Source organism: Lytechinus variegatus, chromosome 10 (genome assembly GCF_018143015.1).
Source record: "Lytechinus variegatus isolate NC3 chromosome 10, Lvar_3.0, whole genome shotgun sequence".
NCBI lineage: Eukaryota > Metazoa > Echinodermata > Echinoidea > Temnopleuroida > Toxopneustidae > Lytechinus > Lytechinus variegatus.
Window position 1 is genome coordinate 10,629,299 of NC_054749.1, and position 20,565 is coordinate 10,649,863.

General features: G+C 38.9%; 1 protein-coding gene across 2 annotated transcripts in view; it reads right to left on the bottom strand.

Moving 5' to 3' along the window:
* The window catches only part of LOC121423295 (ras-associating and dilute domain-containing protein-like), a 74,479-nt gene that overhangs the window by 32,360 nt on the left and 21,554 nt on the right, over positions 1 to 20,565 (bottom strand). For both annotated transcript variants that reach the window (XR_005971260.1, XM_041618635.1), the window contains exon 5: positions 8,131 to 8,362. Coding sequence is in view for 1 of the 2 variants with exons in the window: in XM_041618635.1 (XP_041474569.1) it covers positions 8,131 to 8,362 (232 nt within the window). In the remaining variant the exon portion in view is untranslated. The remainder of the gene's footprint in view (positions 1 to 8,130; positions 8,363 to 20,565) is intronic.

The following is a 20,565-nucleotide window of genomic DNA, read 5'->3' on the forward strand; positions in this document are numbered from 1 at the left end:
GATTTTGAATAAAATTACATATTAATGAAGATCGTAATTCTTGAACTCACCCCCCACACACACAAATCCACAAAGCCATATAAAATAACAGAATTAACAGAAATAGCATGTTTCCTGTTCTGAATAAATTTTGCATTTTTCATATTAGTTTGGAAGCTCTCTGTAATATTCGATAAAGAACAGAACTAAACCCGCCAAAAATAGAGAAGTATCATTTTGGTTGGTTTTTGCCGGGGGGGGGGGGGGCACTCAGTATATAATGCATAGTGGGTATGTGCCGCGGAGGGGACCCCCATTTTTACACTCAAATTTCCGTTCCAAGGCATAGCATTTTTGCCTTGTTGAGAAATAGAACAAAGAAAGCCGCTCCAAGGCATAGCATTTTCTTCTTATCGAGAAAAAAGAAGAGAGAAATCCGCTCCAAAGCTTCGCATATTTTTCGTTACGCCGCTCCGATCGCGTTGAATGAGCTGCAATTTTGGTGAAAAGCGGCCGCAGAGCTCCCCCGCGGAGGCCGCGCTAGCTGCATTATGCACGCATGACCGTTCCGTAGGGATGCCTACGCACTCACACGCTGGCGATCCGTTCCAAGGACCCCCGTTTTCACAAACATTTGTCGTTCCGAAGCCTGTTCCGAGGACCCTTCTTTTTACAATAAGCCCGCTCCAAGGCCCCCGTTTTTTGTCTCGCCCGCGGCACACCCCACCACTTTTTTGGTCGAGTGCCCCCCCCCCCGGGGGTTTTTGAGCTGTGATGCATAGACAGTTGTAGTTGGACAAAGACACACATACTTCAACTATCTTATATGGGGCAGGTCCACGTGGCCAAATCTTTTCATAGTGTTCCTTATTTCATTAGGATGTTTGTCTGCATCAAAGGAAAAGTTTCCGCTTAGCATATTTCCAAACAGGGTCCAATTAAAAATAAAATATCATCTTATAAGACACAGATAACAGATATTTACTAGGTGAAGCTTTGATTATGTTTTTTTTAAACAAGTTTTTTTTAGCAATTCAGATTCTACTGACTAGAAATTCTTAAAAAAAAGCTACAAAGATCAAATTTGGAAATCTTTAGCTCATGACATGATTGAGAAATGCTTTAATATATACGCAACAAAAAAAAGTAACTCCCCCCTAAATCGGATTGTTGTAACTTTTGAACGGAATTGTTTTGAGATATGTCTTTTCGTAGGTGATTTTCTACATTCATCAAGCAACTCCCGGTGAAAAATGAGATTGATCGGTTGAGTCATGCATGAATAATTAAAGATTGAATTAAAAATGACCATTTTTGAAAGTCACAAGAGTCGTTTTTCAGATTGTGCAAAGGCTGAAGCCCCCCCACTTTTTTCCCAAAGCATGTACAAAAATTTAAAAATGACCATACAATTGTGACTTTTTGCATGGTCAGCCCCCCCCCCCACTTTGAAAACCGTTCCGAAGCCCCTGTATTGTGACATATCATCATAGGGGTTTATGGTAGTATCCTCTACAACTTGTTAGATCATGTTAAAATTTGAAAATGTTGGTGTCTCCCCGATTATAGGCCCCTCAACATTTTAGAATTCTGGATCCACCACTGATTTGTCCATAAATTAAACTGATCATGAGAAATTGTTAGGAAAAGAATACATTTATGCAGTATAAAGAGTATTCATTCCTAAGTTTTCGAATGTGCTCGCTCAACCATAAAAATGTTTTAGAGTTCGGAAAGTGTGTGGTGATAGAAATGATGGATGATAAAACAACAGCAATTAAAGTCACATTTGAAACCGAATTCGCCCCCAATATTCACTTTATTACCCTTTAAAATGAGTCTGTGACATTGAAAATACCAATTTTCCCTCTTCGATGCGTGCTCACTCATCCATAAATGAACAATTCAATTTCATTTTTGCACAGAATTCTGACCATAGGTTGATAAACATTACTGCCAAATGACAGTGCTAAAGACAGCTTTGAAAAGAAAGTTCTACCATATTGAATAAGGGGTTACTTATTCTCAAACATATGCACCCATAATGTACACAAGTCTATGAGAGAGGAAGTCAAATTCTTAACAAATATGAAATGAGGGTTTGTTTCATGGACGGTTTTTGTTACTTCTGCCAACAGTTATTTCATGAAACTTTGAAAATGGCTTCAGCGTAACATTATCCAAAAGGCACGCACACGAAAATAACCATTTGATATCGCACAGAGTGGGGCCAAGACCTTGAACTTTCTTCTCATTTGCATAATTTTCAAATATTGTGTGCTCACTGATGCATTAAACATTGGGATTTTCATAAAAATCTAATCAAATGAACTATGCAAGTAGGTTTGTGACAGATATCCATAGTTATAAATTGCATTTTTTCCAATAACGTAAAAAAGAGCTAATCACTTTCCACATGTTCATTCAAGCGTGAATGTTTTATTAAACGCCTTTGAATCATTGAAGCATGTTAATTGGTCATGAACATAACGAAAAAGTTGAGAAAAGATCATTTTCAGTTACTAAAATGAAACAATACATGCCTATGATATTTGAAAATTGTATTTTTTTGTTTTCAATAAATGTTCATTGAACCATGAAACGATGAATATTGTTGAGGATACTCTTCCCCAACATAAGTGTCATCATATTCTATAATTTTCATTGATAGAAATGTGTAAAAATCCAATTATAGCAAACTTGGACATGTGTTTATTCAACTGTGAAATTAGCACAAAAAATTGTATCGTCTTTTAAAAAGTACCTTTTACAAGCCTTCTGACTATTTTTCATGATGAGAATGTGGAATTAGTTCCAATAAAATGGAATCAAAATAATGATATTTGGCTTGTGACTTTTGAAAAAGTGACATTTTTGCCTTCTGACGGTGCTCACTGAAGCATGACGTAAAATACGTCCATAACATTTACTCAGAGGATAGCTTATAAAATTACCTATAAGCTCATGTAAAAATATATTAAAAACTCACATTTGTTCGGAAATTATTGATGTTTGTTTAAGGGGGGACTTACTTTTTTTGTTGTGTATATAATAATATCTATGTTTGCATACATTTTGTGCCTGAAAGTATTGTTTATTACTGTGTTATATCTTATTTAATACTTGCCTATTATAATTATTATTATTATTACTTCTACCGGGGGGGGGGGCAATTCCATTGATGAGTGAATACCATGCGAGACAATGAGGTTCCGAAAAGCACCCTAAACAGTTATTTTCCATATTCTGAAAATGCATCCCTTAACAAGTATTGGCCAGGGAAACCCTACCCTTAACAAGTATTGGATACAAAATGGTACCCTTGACAGGTATTCTCTGAATTTACCCCCTGAACAAGTACGATATCTTAAAGGGTAAGTCCAACCCAGAAAAATGTTGATTTGAATAAATAGAGAAAAATCTACTAAACTAGCATTAAACACTGACAATATCATCAAAATTTGATGTAGAATATGAAAGTTCTGACATTTAAGTTTCGCTTATTTTTCAAAAAACATTGATATGCACAACTCAGAGACATGCAAATGAGACGATCGATGGTGTCCCTCACTCACTATTTCTTTTGTTTTTTATTGTTTATATTATTCATTATTTCATTTTTTACAGATTTCACAATAAGGGCCAACTTATCTGAACCACATAGTATTAAAGGTCAAGTCCACCCCAGGAAAATGCTGACTTGAATAAATAGAGAAAAATCAAACTAGCATAGTTTCACTTTATTTTTCACAAAACAGTAGAATCGGCGAAGTACCTGGCAAAGTTCGCCAGGGAAGTTCTCCTGTGTACATTTCATATTGGACACTTTCCCCTTCGCTGGCGAACTTCACCTGGGAAAAGCGCAGTATGAAAGGGGTATGAGATGACAACATGTTGCTGTGACTTTGACCTTTGGACCCCAAAATCAATAAGTTTTCTGGGCTCCATGCTAGTATCATACACACCAAATTATAAAAGCTATAAGACAGACAGACACCGACCACGATAATAATAATAATACTAACAGTCAGTTGTATAGCGCATTACACATTACACCTCTATGCACTTCCAAAGGACATGGATATTATTACCCTTGCTGTAGCTCAAGCAGCTTTTACGCGCTCGGCATTTCAAGGAATAAATTCCTGCCAGGTATCCATTCACCCCACCAGGGTTGAGTGCAGCACAATGTGGATAAATTTGTTGCTGAAGTCTGGATACTAATCCACTGGGCCACAACGCTCCACCATAATATGTCCCCACCCGTTGCCCGGCGTGTGCATAAAGAAAAAGTGGAGTGTCGAAAAAGAAGACAGAAAAGTCACAAAAAAGAGAAATCTAGATTGTTGATTTAACTTTATATTACCACAATATTTATGAAACTAAGAATGACATCCTCCTTCGATCATTGGTAATGCAATTTTATTCAAAATCAACAAAAATGCAAGCTCTTTATTCTCCTATCAATATCATATCATTGTTATTATTTGCAAAATGATTTTCGAAGAAACAACTGTTTCAGAACACTGCTTCACACTGCCATTTGTGGATGCCCCCCCCTCCACTTTTCAAGAAAAGCTCCCCCAGTTTTCTCGAAACATGAGGGTGTGGTCACCTCCGCTCCAACACCATAAATGACAGGAAACAACTCTTTGATAAAATGTAGTGAATAACTGTCATTCTATCGGCCAATAGTTTGCTATCCATAGAAAGAATTTGTCATTGATAAGAAGTGTTATAGAACAAGGACCAGTCATGAAATGAGATCACAGACAGAAATCAACGATTAGGAGAATAGAAAAGTGCACCACTGTGAAGGCCATCTGCATTGAAATATAAGAATCTAGATCATCATCATTTGTCATCATCAGTGACCTGCAGCAATTATTTTTGACAAATCATCATGGTTTGTCATCACTGATGAAGTGTATTATTCAATTTTAGCCTCAAAATAGGTCAGTTTGCAGAGCTTATTGAGAGTCTATAGAGGATGTGAATCTCAAATTTAGACCTTTCAAAACTATCTATATAGATGCATTTTGGGATCTCAATCAAGAATTTACTTTGGGATTTTACAGCCCTATGGTCAATTCTTATTTGTTCTGTTGACATCTACTTCCAATTTCATCTAGAACCCAATTTTATCTAGTACCTATTTCATCTAGTACCCAATTACATCTAGTACCCAATATCATCTAGAACCCAATTTCACCTAGTAACCAATTCCATCTAGTAATAAAATTCATCTTATACTCAATTTAATCTAGAACCCAATTTAATCTAGAACCCAATTTCATCTAGAACCCAATTTCATCTACTACCCAATTTCATCTCATACTCAATTTCATCTAGAACCCATTCGTTTAAATTGGTCTTGCAGAAAAGTCAGTTCATTGTAATAGGCATGACTGTGAGCATAATTTAGCACAAACTAAAAAAATGACTGTGATTTTGAGCCACTGGGTCTTACACAAATTCATCTTTCAGGCAAGTTTTAATAAATAATAATACTTGCAAAATCAAACAACAATCCAAGATGGGATGATTAATATGTCATGTGTTAAAACCTGTTGAACTCATTATGATTTGAATTTGGCAATGAGATTTATTTGGCAGTATTCATTGTCTACAGCTGTCTCCCTCTTCATACAAGAGCAGGTTTAGTGTGTCAACAAATTGCATGCAACAGGTGAATGGAATCATTTGTGTTTAAGCACTCTAAACACATAACACATGAATAGATAAGGACGGAGGGGGGGAGTACTCAACTTAAAAAGTAGTAGGGGTGTGCCGCGGGTGAGACAACAAACGGGGGCCTTGGAGCGGGCTTATTGTAAAAAGGAGGGTCCTCGGAACGGCTTCGGAAATACAAATGTTTGTGAAAACGGGGGTCCTTGGAACGGATCGCCAGCTAGTCCGGCGGCCATGTGAACTCGCGCAGAGGCGATGGTCAGACAGCGCTTTGCAGGCGCTTTTCACCAAAATTGCAGCTTATTGTAGCAGATCAATGCGACCGGAACGGCGTAACGAAAAATATGCAAATTAAGCTTCGGAGCGGATTTCTTTCTTCTTTTTTTCTTGACAAGAAGAAAATGCTATGCTTTAGAGCGGCTTTCTTTGTTCTTTTTCTCAATAAGACAAAAATGCTATGCCTTGGAACGGAAATTTGAAATGGGGGTCCCCTCTGTGGATTATATACTGAGTGCCCCCCCCGGATAAGGATTACAGAACGGGATTTCTTGAAGTTGTATTTGATAAACACAATTAAAGGTAAAAGAAAATAGTTGCAGCAAACAATTATTTCACAAGAAACTTTTAAAATCAAGGTTAATTACCACCATATCATCACAGATCTAGATCTGGTACACTGAAATCAACTCAAGTTGCAAAATCATGAAATCTTAGCTGAAAACTTGATAATTCTGGAGAGTAACACAAAAAGGCATATGTGGGAAAGTGTATCATTATTGCTTGGAAAAATGACTGACATTTTATGGAATTCTGTGCTGATTTTGCTAATTTCTCAGCAATTACACATTTTCTTTCAGAGCCATTTGCCACATATTTTTCTTATTCATAGATGCAAACACTTGGGTGGTATTTTCATTGGATTATGTTTGAACTCATTTTGAGATTATTACCACAAGTGAAGTGCCCTGTGACCTTGCAAAAACCTGTAGTAAAACTTTGGCTAATGTATATGGGTGCACAGAAATAGAAAACAAATGTTTCTCTGAGCTCGTTCAAAGCACTGGTAACGAAGGGCAGATCAGGATCATTTAGATGAGTAGCAGACCTGCCAACCTCTAGGAATGAAAAACTGTATTCTGTGATTAAAAACAATGCATTTTCCCCCCAAAAGATGTATTTCATAATGAAATGCTTGGCACACTCGCTCATCACGGCGCTCGAGCTGCATGCAAGCTAACATGCGCACTTCTCTTGCAGATCAAAAAATAACATTGAAACATGTGTATATCTTCACCCTGGTTTTAACAAAATGATTGAAAAAAAACCAAGTTACCTGAAATTACATTGATCTAAGAATCATATTTGTGTACGTTTTATGAAATAGAGACATATAGAGATGAATTTTCTCAATAAATTATGATTTTGAAAAAAAAAAAAAAGCATTTTTTTTAGCATATATTTTGGTTGCAAAAACGTACTAAATACCCCTAAAACGTACGGGTTGGTAGGTTTTGAGTAGTGGTTGAAGACTGTAACATCAACACTTATACCCCTTTCATAGTGCGCTTTTCACAGGTGAACTTCACCGGCGAAGTTCGCCAGCGAAGGGGAAAGTGTCCAGTATGAAAGGTACACAGGAGAACTTCACCGGTGAAGTTCGCCGGCGAACTTCTCCACCTCTAGAGGTGGAGAACTTCGCCGGTGAAACTTTTCACCGGCGAACTTCGCCGGTGAAACAGCCAGTATGAAAGCAAACCGGAGAACTTCTCCTCTTTAATGACGTCAGAGGTCAATTTTTTTCTCTCCTGCACCGAGATTCCGCGCGCAACTACTTGCAAGCTCAGCTGAATGCTGTGGCCAAGTAGATACCCTCGAATCGCCCATTGAACTTTCGCCGGTGAAAAAAATGTCAGTGCGAAAGGGTACATTTTTTTTTTCGCCGGTGAAGTGAGGAATGCGAGGCGGAGAAGTTCGCCGGTGAAAAATGAAGAGGGCAGCGTGAAAGGGGTATTAGTACAACACTCTTGGTAAATAATTAGATGCAGATACTAGTTCTGAGATAAGGGGCCGGCTTCATAAAGATAGTAATTTGCCATTATGGTTACTACCATGGAAACCTTGAGTGTAATTGGCTACTGTGACATGTTAACATAGTAAATACCATAAAGACCTGGGCCATGTCTTACAAAGAGTTACGATTGATCCAATCAATCGTAAATGGAAATCCATCAGTGTCATAATTTTCATACAGGAAATTTGTCAATTGTCATTTGTATACAAAGGAAAACACACCAAATTGTCACGAAATCAATGAATTTCTGGATATACATTCATATCTAGATTTTTTTTTGAACAAATATGCATTGTTTATGTTGACTGTGCTGGCTTTCCATAGTTGTGATTGATCAGATCAAACATAATTCTTTGTAAGATGGGCCCCTGTAATAGGATGCTACAAACCTCTTTCCATGAGCATATTGAAGAGTGATGCATTGGTAAAGAATAGCAGGTATGCAAAGAGTTGTGATGTAATCTGAGAATGAACTCCAACCTCATGTAGGAGGTCATAGGTCGACTGAAAGACATAGATGACCTTGTCCATACCACTGTTGCTTGGTGAACTACGTCCATCGTTTGATTCATCCAAGAATGGGTTAGAATCGAGAACCGCTGGTAGGACTACATAGAGCGTCTAAAATGAATGATAAATAACAGGAGAAATATTGATGAGATCAGGTTATATCACCTTATACAGACTAGAGAAATAGAATCTCTCAAAGATTTTCATGTCAGAGAGCCAAAACAAAAGCTAGCAGCGAATGGAAGAAAGAATATCAAAATCTGGTAACGGTCAGTTTAAAGATCAATGAAAGACCCAGTAGCCTATAATAATTGATTGAAATCAGGTGTACTGCTATTTGAACAATATTTTAACAAGAAATTTCCAATAATATCATTGTGTTAATTTAAATTCATGATATAAATTTGATATATTCATTGTCATATTGCACAGTGACTTTCTTTGATGTAAAGTTAAGTTTTCTAAAGAATGCACATAGTTACACTATAGTAAAAGTAAGTTCTCATAAAATCAGCTTTGATCAATTAGTTTAATGATCACATACTTAAAACAAACTCAATCATAAACCTTCCTTGCAATATTCTTTCTACCTAATCTTGAATCTTTAAGAACATCCATAGTAGTTCCTGAGTACGGCTAAGAGGAAGGGCAGACGCTTCCCTCTATGAATGAAAGGACTCATCGGATATTAGGTTTACATTCTCAGACCATGTCATATATATCCTTATGAAAACCATTCTAAGCCCCCTGCTCTCCCTCAAATTTCCCCCTCTTCCTGTCTAACATGATTATGAACTTTCTCCAAGATAAGTCTGCAATGTTAGGATACCATCTATGACACCGTTCTCACTACCCTCTTAAAACTAGTTTACTGGAAACTAGTTGAATGTGTTATGAGAATGGTCGAGGCGATCTTCCAAACTGGTTCAGAAAACCAGCTCGCAGTGTAGTTTTCAAGATTACTTTGCCTCGCTAAACTGGTTTTAGCGTGAGAACACAATCATTCTTCTAGAAGCAATCTTCGCATATGTTGAGCGCGCTACTCCACACGACAGGTGTGGGATGAGTACGCTGCGTTTTCAAATTTCGCGCGAAACGTGTCACCCCACTAAGAGTGTTTCCATAGCAACAAGATCGCTTTACGTGAAGTGATTTTGAAAACCACTTCATGTGATCAAGTGGGAATACTAGCAAAGCGATCTTCCAAACTGGTTTCCTGAACCGGTTTCCAGTGAACTAGTTTTAGAAAGCGTAATGAGAACGTGTCTATGAGATCTGTATAGAATAGTATGAAGAGTTCAGTTTTGGCATGAGTGTCTTTATGGTGCTTGAGTATTCAAAGTTGTACCTAACCTTGGTAAAGTTTGATGAAATAACATTTGCCTAATGCCTAATTTGTTGCACATGATGTAACTAATTAATGCACTTGTTACATCTGAAAAATTGCTGGCCCTTGGCCTGCCTCAGGTAGGAAAGAAAACAGATGTAAACCTGTCAAACCAAACTCGGCCCCGGGGGGGGGGGGGCACTCGACCAAAAAAGTGGTGGGGTGTGCCGCAGGCGAGACAAAAAACGGGGGCCTTGGAGCGGGCTAATTGTAAAAAGGAGGGTCCTCGGAACGGGCTTCGGAACTACAAATGTTTGTGAAAACAGGTCCTTGGAACGAGTCGCCTCTATGTGAGTGCGTATATGCATCCCTATGGAACGGGCATAGGTGCATGCAGCGGCCGCTTTTCACCAAAATTGCAGCTCACTGCAGCAAATCAATGCGACTGAAACGGCGTACCGGAAAATATGCGAAGCTTTGGAGCGGATTTCTTTCTTCCCTTTCACGATAAGAAGAAAATGCTATGCCTTGGAGCGGCTTTCTTTGTTCTTTTTCTCAATAAGACAAAAATGCTATGCCTTGAAACGGAAATTTGAGTGTAAAAATGGGGTCCCCTCCGCGGCACATACCCACTATGCATTATATACTGGGTGCCCCCCCCCCCGGGCTCGGGCCCCTTTTAGTAAACCTATCCAAGACCACCTTCAGAGTAGTCTCGGGGCCAGCCCCAGGCAACGGCTCACAGATGTAAATGCAGACCTACCTCAGCGCTGCTACCCTGTTTGGCGATCAAAGGGATAGAGCCTCGTCGATCTGGCGCTGCACAGTGGCTGCCGGGCCCACGATCAATTGGGCAAAGCAAATTTTCGGAGTATATCATTTCATGTCTATTAAAACAATAAATTATGGATTTTCATTTTTCTTTTTTTTTCATTTTTCAAACCCATCTCAGTCCACTTGCAGTAGTTTGTAGCACAGACCCAAGTTTGTCAATAGTATGAATGTCATTCAGGAAGAGGAGAATCAGATTTATAAAATGTAGCAACAAAACACCTATGTCCAGAATATTGACAAAGATAATCTACACTTTTTTTGGACCACTTTCAAATCCTCAACATTCTCCAAATTTATATCAGTTTCTGTGCCTTCAGACTAGATGAAAGTGGTCAGGAATTTGGGATTGACATAAATTTCTATGATCGAAAGGGGGGAATGAATGTGATGTATAAACAGACTCCTTTCCGGACTAGGTCCGTTTTCATCCACTTAATCTCTTTCAAGGTAGCAACCGGTCTCGGTCGGGACTCAGGCCAGTAATTTTTCAGATGTAACAAGGGTCTAACAATCTTTAGGGCCGTCTGCCTCAGCCAAAGATTTCAAATTAGCGTCCTATTTCTGATCCGGCAAATTATCGCGATCTGAACAATCTCGAGAATAATCGCAAAGAGGGCTGATCGGGCTAAAATATCGAGATTGAGCAAATTCACGCTGGTGCAGCACTGCCTAGTATAAGGGCTATTCAGACATAGCTCAACAAGGTCACTGATAATGATCCAAATTATCTTGTGTCCAAAGTCAATATGATATGAAACCACCAAAACATTGCAGAGATACCTTTTTTCAGAAAGGGGTGGGGGTCTCACCAAAAAAATATTCTGAAACATTAGAATTCAAAGTGAAAAATTTGTTATTTCTGGTATTAAACTGTGGAAAAAGATTTATTTTGATGCACAAACAGACAGGCCTCTTTCTTTCAATATAAATGGGCCATTTTGTCTCACAAGATCTAAACTTTTAAAACTGTTACTGAGCTTTGGTGCACTATGTCTGGCAAGTCTAAATAATATTTCCACCAATGATAAAGATATGCTATTATATTACAAAAAAATCTAATGAGGTTTTAAAAGATAGGCTATGTTACATTCTGATAAAAATAGATAATCCTAGATTCAATTTCTTAGCTTTGGCGTGCAAGTAACCATAGCTACATGTACAGACCTTAGCAATTGAAGTCTATGGAGTGTTTATGTTTACAGACAAGAAGTGCCTTTCATGTTGTAGAAAAGATAAAACTTAATACATCAAAATTAGAGATAAACATGATCTTTTACATGTAATGAAGAGAATAATTTTTTGCTTAGAGGGGCGTTTCATTACCTAGAAGAGGGCCCCGTATCTGTAAATTACTCATCTACACAAACATGACTTTTCAATTTGAAGCATTAATTCAGTCAATTTGACATTATTTCTTAGGAATTATTTGAGAGGGGATGGGACATTCATAGTGGTACAAGAGAGTTTACAAAGGGGGAGATGTATTATTGACAAGCCCATACAAAGCGTAGTAGCAGTCAGACAGCATGATAAAGAATTATGAGTAGGATTTTGGTAGTGCGTGCACATTTGACAACTTGTATCAGTTCGATTGAGGCAAATTCAGGAATGACGAGGTAAGTAGTAAATAGGCATGAATGTGATGGTGCAAGATTTTGCATGAGGTGAATGAAAGATGCTCTATTCAATGAGGCACAGCCAGGATGAATAGAGTGTATCTTTCTTTCATCAAATGTGAAATGTTGTGCCATTGCACAAATAAGAATATTTGCTATTTATATTGTATAACACCTAGGAAGTTAGTGAAAATAATAAATTTTTCCCTATGTTTATCTAGGAAAATAGGAAAGATGATTGAGAGCAAAATCCCTCTAATGTACATCTGGGCTCCATAACACAAAGATAAGCGACCAATCGCTAAATGAACTGACCAATCAAGATCAACATTACACGCGCATTTGGCACATAATAATGACCAGAAACCAATCAGAAGTGTTCTTCCATATTTGCAATTCATCGCTAATCTTTAGGTGGTTTCAAACCGTCTCTATCATAAGAATCCCCGTTAAATTACGAGAACTTTTTTCGGCTAAAAAATACCCATTAATTATTCCTGCATTCACACCGCCTCGAAACATACCCTTCGGGATAAGTTCCTGAAGTTACAAGCATGCGCAGTATGGTCTGTATAAGCAGGCATGGCGCAAGATTCAAAATCACTAGCCCAGCAGCCACCCAAGGCGCCCGTGCCCAACGACACGCTGGGCTAAAAGTTCCCGTAAATTGCTTTCACATTGCCAAAATACCTGCGACCTTGGAAAAATCCCTGGGGGGGCCACTAACATTGACGAGTGGATACCATGCGCGACCCCCAAAACACGTAAAAAGGATGTCTTTTTCACGATAGGGCACGTTACATAAGGGTGTCAAAAACACGAAAATAATGAAAAAAGGGTATCCATTTCGCTAGGAAGATTACGTGTTTAGGGTCGAATTTGCGGGGATGATAAAACAAATTTAAAATGTTTTATAAAGGATGTCCTTTTTGCCCCAACACTTCGTGTTTAGAGTCCGATTTGCGTGAGGTGTAGAAGGACGTGAGTCGTACTAAACCAAATAAGGTAAAGCCGACGACCAAAGGACCCGTAACAATAAAACATTCCTGTACTTGTTTAGGGGTTCATTTCAGGTAATATTTGCCAAGAGTATCGTTTTGTTTCCAATAGGGTTTCACACGCCAGTACTTGTTAAGGGGTGCATTTTCAGAATATGGAAATTACGTGTTAAGGGTGCTTTTCGAGACCCCATGGTCGCGCATGGTATCCACTCGTGAATGGAAGTGGCCCCCCCAGGGAAAAATCCCCATGAAAGTTCTCCTAATTTCGTCAAGTACCTACTATTTAGCGGGTATTTTCTTTCGGGGAAATTATGCGTAGTTTGCTTTCACATTACCAAAAGACCTGGTGTTTTCCAATCCCAACAGAAATCTAGAAAGAAAATGTAAAGGCTTCTCCAAAATAATCTTAAACCAGTATTCTCTGCTTTTCCTTTTCTCTTTTCATGTCATTCCTTCCTTTCTGCTAGTACTACCACCCCTCTCCATCCTTGCCCCTATATCTTATCCAATCCCCACATCCTCTCCCCCTTCCATCTCTCACATAACCCCTCCCATTCTCAGATATCTCCTTCCAGCTTTAGATCAATTGCATTTTTAAATCCACCACAGGATAAAGCAAGATTAAAGAAATCAACTACACTAAGCACCACCTTGTAAAGTACCAAACACACAAATACAAATCTCCAGTTCATGACTTGCACATTGTATCATTGGAAAATTGAGCTACATGAAAACTTTATTCTGTTAAGACGGCTTTGACGGGATAAAACCACAGCATTAATGTGAAGTCTGGTATATCCTTGTCACGTCTTAGGATCAACTGACTCATCAGCAAAGGCCTGTTCGCACAAACAACGGGCATGTTCATACCAATAATAGGCCTGTTCACACCAACATTGGGTCTGTTCAGACTAACAATAGGCATGACATGTTCACACAACATTGGGTATGTTCAATTAAATTTCTAAGGCTGCAAAAAGAAACAAGAATGATTATCATAATGAAACACAAAAGAGATTTATTTTGTGAGAATATTCATTTGCACTGTCTTTCTCTCTATTAAAGCCCACCCAGTACAATTTACATACGTATGAAGTATACATTGAAACCAGAAGGAGGCTATTGTGGAATTTTGAGATCTCTGTAGCATTCAATTGATTGGTTCTGCAGAACTGAAAGGCCCATTAGCAAACAATGATTGAATGAAAAAATGAAAAAGTGTTTTGCACTTAAAATCTTTGAAAACCTTGTTTTTTTTAGGGGCAAAAACATGTTGATTTAATACTCTATGGTTAAAGTAGTTGTAAAGAGTTGAGCCATAGACATTTACCTTTAAACTAACTGCATAGCTCAGTCCCTACTGGGAGATAATGCTTGGATGATATTTTTATGCTGCCAACTTATTGACCTGTTACTTAAATCTACTGACCTGACAATTCATCGGCGTTTATCTAAACCGTCGTATCAGTCTATTTTGGTCCCCCCAAAACAGAAAATCGATTTTGAGATTTTACCAGAGAACGAAAGTACAAGTCCTATTCTATTCATAACTGAATTACTAGGCAGCAATTTATGTTATTTTCTGATGAGGGGATTTTCACGGCAATGCCATAAAATGCTTGTTAAAATGCGCAAATCCCTTTGGAAATGTGTACTGTAGCAGAGCGATACGTTTTGACTGACCACAATTTCAATGCGCGCGGTCAGCTAAACCATCGTATCGGCCATTGGCACTGCATTGACTTTGCACGTGAAAAGCGATGTGACGTTTTGACTGCCTGTGCGCATTGAAATCACGGTCAGGGTTGTTATATCCCCTATGGCGTTTTCGTACAGGGGAAATCTAATCCGCTCAAACCGAAATTACAAGCCTGGATCTCTTTTGCAATATTTTCTTTTATTCTTGGTTTTGTGTTAAAATAAGGATACCAATGTCAAGCAATTGTCTTGGTCTTTCCTAGACTGGGGTGTGAAAAGTGTGAGAATTATAGTAAACTTTGAAGTCGATTTTCTCTGAAATGGGTTTGAACCTTTGTAAATGTATGTGTGATACGATGGTCCGATGACCGCTGATGAAATGATATCAATTGTACAATAATGACAAACCATATACTATGGAGTTATAATCAATTGCAATGTATCTCTTTTAATAACAGGTATAGTACATGGATCAGTATAAGGCAATTCCGTCGCTGGAGAAAGCAGACCCCTGTTACGAACTATGGAAAACCTAAATCGCCCCAGGCCAGTTATTTAAGTATCTAAACATGTATTTCTTGACCTCGATGGGTCTGTAAAAAACTAAACCGCAATTACATACGCCGACTCAAGCACACTCACTCGCCATCACATGCAGTCTTTTTATTTCTCTTAATAGTTTCGTTATTTTGGGGACTGAAAATAGAAAAACATTGGATTTCAACATACAGTATCCCTTCAAAATCTTGATTGAATATCAAATACAATAATTTAATTCCGAAACGCCTACTTCAGGCAGAGCTGCTCTTACGTAATATCAGCTGTTGTTTATGGTCTAACCTGGGCTTGCCTGATAAGAGGGATTATCGGCAATACAGGGTTGATAGCCTAGGAAATGAAATATCATGGATCCTCTCTCTGTCTCTCTCCCTATCTTCTTTTACGTTTCTGTGTTTATTTAAGTTTACTTGAATAAAAAGAGAAAAATCAAACAAGCATATAACTGAAAATTTCATAAAAATTGGTTGTAAACTAAGAACGTTTTGACATTTTGCAGTTTTGCTTAATTTCACAAAACAGTTTCATGCACATCCTGGTAGGTACACAAATGAGGAGACTGATGACGTCATCCACTCCCTATTTCTTTTGTATTTTATAACATTAAATATTCTAAATTTCTCCTCATTGTCAAGTGAAATAACGATTAAATTCCTCCCAAAACCTGTGGAATGAGCATTGTTTATTACAATATGGTTCAGTCAAGTTGGTCCTTCTTGTCAAATATGTAAAAAATGAAATATTGTATAATTCAAACAATAAAAACAAAAGAAATAGTAAATGAAGGACATCGACTGTGACATTTGCATGTCACTGAATTGTGCATATCACATATTTTGCGAAAAATAAGCGAAACTACGAAATGTTACAACTTCCTTATTTTACATCTGATTTTCATGAAATTTTGATCATTATGCTAGTTTGATTTTTCTCTATTTATTCAAATCGACATTTTTCTGGGGTGGACGTGACCTTTAATAAAAGAGGCTGAAAGCAAAATCAAACATTTAATAAATACTAATAAAAATATAATTCATAAATTATTTAAATTGATTTTGTTGTGTCTAATTCACACTTTAAATGTTACTCGATCATATATCAAAATTGTTGCCAATTTGCCAAGTCCCTAATGCATAGCTTTCAGATACATAATCCAGGGATGAGATCATTGCACTTTTGATAACAATGATATCACAACATTTATCATGACATAATATGGGCCAACCGTGGCTATGAATCATACATGACTTCATTCACCTACTTTCATTTCAAAGGTGATACCATACCAGCTAAATGACATTTTATATAACAATTAGTGATGAATCAAGTCTGGCCAAGAGGCCATGGTTTCACTTCAGTTAAGGAATTCTATAAATGCTACAGGCGACTGAAATAAAAGTCCTTAGATTAGGCCATGCACTTCTTGACTGACATCTCCAACTTTAAAAAGTGATGATATACCAGCTACATATTATTGAATTTCAATCATATTTCTGATAAAGGATGGATGGATGAATGCCAAAAGGCCAGTGTGTGTTGCCATCATGGCATATTAAGTCTCTAGGAGATATTATTCACCTCTCTTAAAGGTCAAGTCACAACAGAAAATGCCCGGAGAAAATGTGAATTATTCATATTTCTGCTATATAAAATGATCACCCCACTTCCCTCCATGTAAAAACTACCCTCTACAGTGCGTATAAAAAAAACGGACAGATTTGAAAAGTCTATGAAATTTTGTTTCAAATTATGATCTCTATATTTTGGTGTCAATACGTGCTTTGGAGTCTTATCCTTCAAATGCCATTAAAAAAATTTAGTTTCGTTCATGCTTGAGCGAACACGGAATGTTTTTGTCTCATGGGGTAAAAAAGGAGGCTTGCGCCAAAATGGCATAAAATGATAAATATGATGGTCTGACTTCTTGCTAACCAGCAGACTACCTTTTAACCTTTTCATTATCTTTGCCATAATTTTCGAATTATGCGGTCAAAATTCATTTCCAGATCTACTTATTTGCTTGAATATGTTGTTGTTCCTTTTTACTATGTCCTCTTTTAGCTTTGAATTCCTTCTTATTCATTCTTTAGGCAAGAACATTTTTTAAACCAAAGTATGGGAGAGCGTGTTTTTTTTTTAAAATCCTTTCATTGTGCGCTATAAAGGTTATGGTGCCTTTGAACAGTGCCATCCTGAGGAATGGGGGCTCTGGGTGTCCCCCCCCCCCCGATAAAAAAATTATGACCAAGGAAAAAAGTGGAAAGTAAAAATAACAGAAGACATAGAAAGTGAAATATGATATCATTTTCTGAATTTCATGTCGAAATCACAAAATTTGATATCTTAATAAAAAAGAGGAAATTTTTGCTTGCTCGCTGCAGAACTTTTTGATACATTTTACCTGATCTGCAATATCTTGCTCCTTCAAAATTGACTCAATACACCATTGTCATTGAAAGACATGAATCCTTTCCTGTTTGTCCTGTCAAGCACATAATTAAACTTGGTGAAGGATTCAATAACCCCTTGAAAATAGGATTCATGTCTTTTATAGGTAACATAACATACTTTGTTTCACATAATAATTATTAATTGTACCATAACATAATTCGTTTCATATAATAAAAGGATTTGAATAATTACAAATTCTCCCAATCAATAATGCAAATATTCTTACTTGACAAAAAGTCTCTTCTTTTCTTATTTATGAAGGAAAAATCACAGGTAAAAGAAGTTTAAACAAAAAACAATATAATTCAGGTAAATAAATTTGTAAATGAAATTTGACAGCATAATTCGAAAATTATGGCAAAGATAATGAAAAGATTAAGAGGTCTGCTGATTAGTAAAAAGACTAATCGTCAAATTTCTCATTTCTGCCAATTTGGCGCAAGGCTCTTTTTGAACCCCCGACAAAAACATCCCGTGTTCGCTCAAACATGAACAAAATTTATTTTTTTGATGGCATTTTAAAGATAAGATCTTAGAGCATCTATTAAGATCAAAATATAAATATAATGATTTGAAACAAAATTTTTATAGACTTTTCAAAACTGTCCCTTTTTTTATACACACTGTATAGCTCCATGGTTAAACCAGGGGCTCACCCCACTCCCCTCCATGTAAAAACTACCCTCTATAGCTCCATGGTTATACCAGGGGCTCACCCCACTCCGCTCCAAGTAAAAACTTCCCTCTATAGCTCCATGGTTAAACCAGGGGCTCACCCCACTCCCCTCCATGTAAAAACTTCCCTCTATAGCTCCATGGTTATACCAGGGGCTCACCCCACTCCCCTCCATGTAAAAACTTCCCTCTATAGCTCCATGGTTAAACCAGGGGCTCACTCCACTCCCCTCCATGTAAAAACTTCCCGCTATAGCTCCATGGTTAAACCAGGGTCTCACCCCACTCCCCTCCATGTAAAAACTTCCCGCTATAGCTCCATGGTTATACCAGGGGCTCACCCCACTCCCCTCCATGTAAAAACTTCCCTCTATAGCTCCATGGTTAAACCAGGGGCTCACTCCACTCCCCTCCATGTAAAAACTTCCCGCTATAGCTCCATGGTTAAACCAGGGTCTCACCCCACTCCCCTCCATGTAAAAACTTCCCGCTATAGCTCCATGGTTATACCAGGGGCTCACCCCACTCCCCTCCATGTAAAAACTTCCCTCTATAGCTCCATGGTTAAACCAGGGGCTCAACCCACTCCCCTCCATGTAAAAACTTCCCTCTATAGCTCCGTGGTTAAACCAAGGGCTCACCCCACTCCCCTCCATGTAAAAACTTCCCTCTATAGCTCCATGGTTATACCAGGGGCTCACCCCACTCCCCTCCATGTAAAAACTTCCCGCTATAGCTCCATGGTTATACCAGGGGCTCACCCCACTCCCCTCCATGTAAAAACTTCCCTCTATAGCTCCATGGTTATACCAGGGGCTCACCCCACTCCCCTTAATGTAAAAACTTCCCTCTATAGCTCCATGGTTAAACCAGGGGCTCACCCCACTCCCCTCCATGTAAAAACTTCCCTCTATAGCTCCATGGTTAAACCAGGGGCTCACCCCACTCCCCTCCATGTAAAAACTTCCCTCTATAGCTCCATGGTTATACCAGGGTCTCACCCCACTCCCCTCCATGTAAAAACTTCCCTCTATAGCTCCGTGGTTATACCAAGGGCTCACCCCACTCCCCTCCATGTAAAAACTTCCCTCTATAGCTCCATGGTTATACCAGGGGCTCACCCCACTCCCCTCCATGTAAAAACTTCCCGCTATAGCTCCATGGTTATACCAGGGGCTCACCCCACTCCCCTCCATGTAAAAACTTCCCTCTATAGCTCCATGGTTATACCAGGGGCTCACCCCACTCCCCTTAATGTAAAAACTTCCCTCTATAGCTCCATGGTTAAACCAGGGGCTCACCCCACTCCCCTCCATGTAAAAACTTCCCTCTATAGCTCCATGGTTAAACCAGGGGCTCACCCCACTCCCCTCCATGTAAAAACTTCCCTCTATAGCTCCATGGTTATACCAGGGGCTCACCCCACTCCCCTCCATGTAAAAACTTCCCTCTATAGCTCCATGGTTATACCAGGGGCTCACCCCCACTCCCCTCCATGTAAAAACTTCCCTCTATAGCTCCATGGTTATACCAGGGGCTCACCCCACTCCCCTCCATGTAAAAACTTCCCTCTATAGCTCCTTGGTTAAACCAGGGGCTCACCCCACTCCCCTCCATGTAAAAACTTCCCTCTATAGCTCCATGGTTAAACCAGGGGCTCACCCCACTCCCCTCCATGTAAAAACTTCCCTCTTTTGCTCCATGGTTAAACCAGGGGCTCACCCCACTCCCCTCCATGTAAAAACTTCCCTCTATAGCTCCTTGGTTAAACCAGGGGCTCACCCCACTCCCCTCCATGTAAAAACTTCCCTCTATAGCTCCATGGTTATACCAGGGGCTCACCCCACTCCCCTCCATGTAAAAACTTCCCTCTAGAGCTCCATGGTTAAACCAGGGGCTCACCCCACTCCCCTCCATGTAAAAACTTCCCTCTATAGCTCCATGGTTAAACCAGGGGCTCACCCCACTCCCCTCCATGAAAAACTTCCCGCTATAGCTCCATGGTTATACCAGGGGCTCACCCCACCCCCCTCCATGTAAAAACTACCCTCTATAGCTCCATGGTTAAACCAGGGGCTCACCCCACTCCCCTCCATGTAAAAACTTCCCTCTATAGCGCCATGGTTATACCAGGGGCTCACTCCCCTCCCCTCC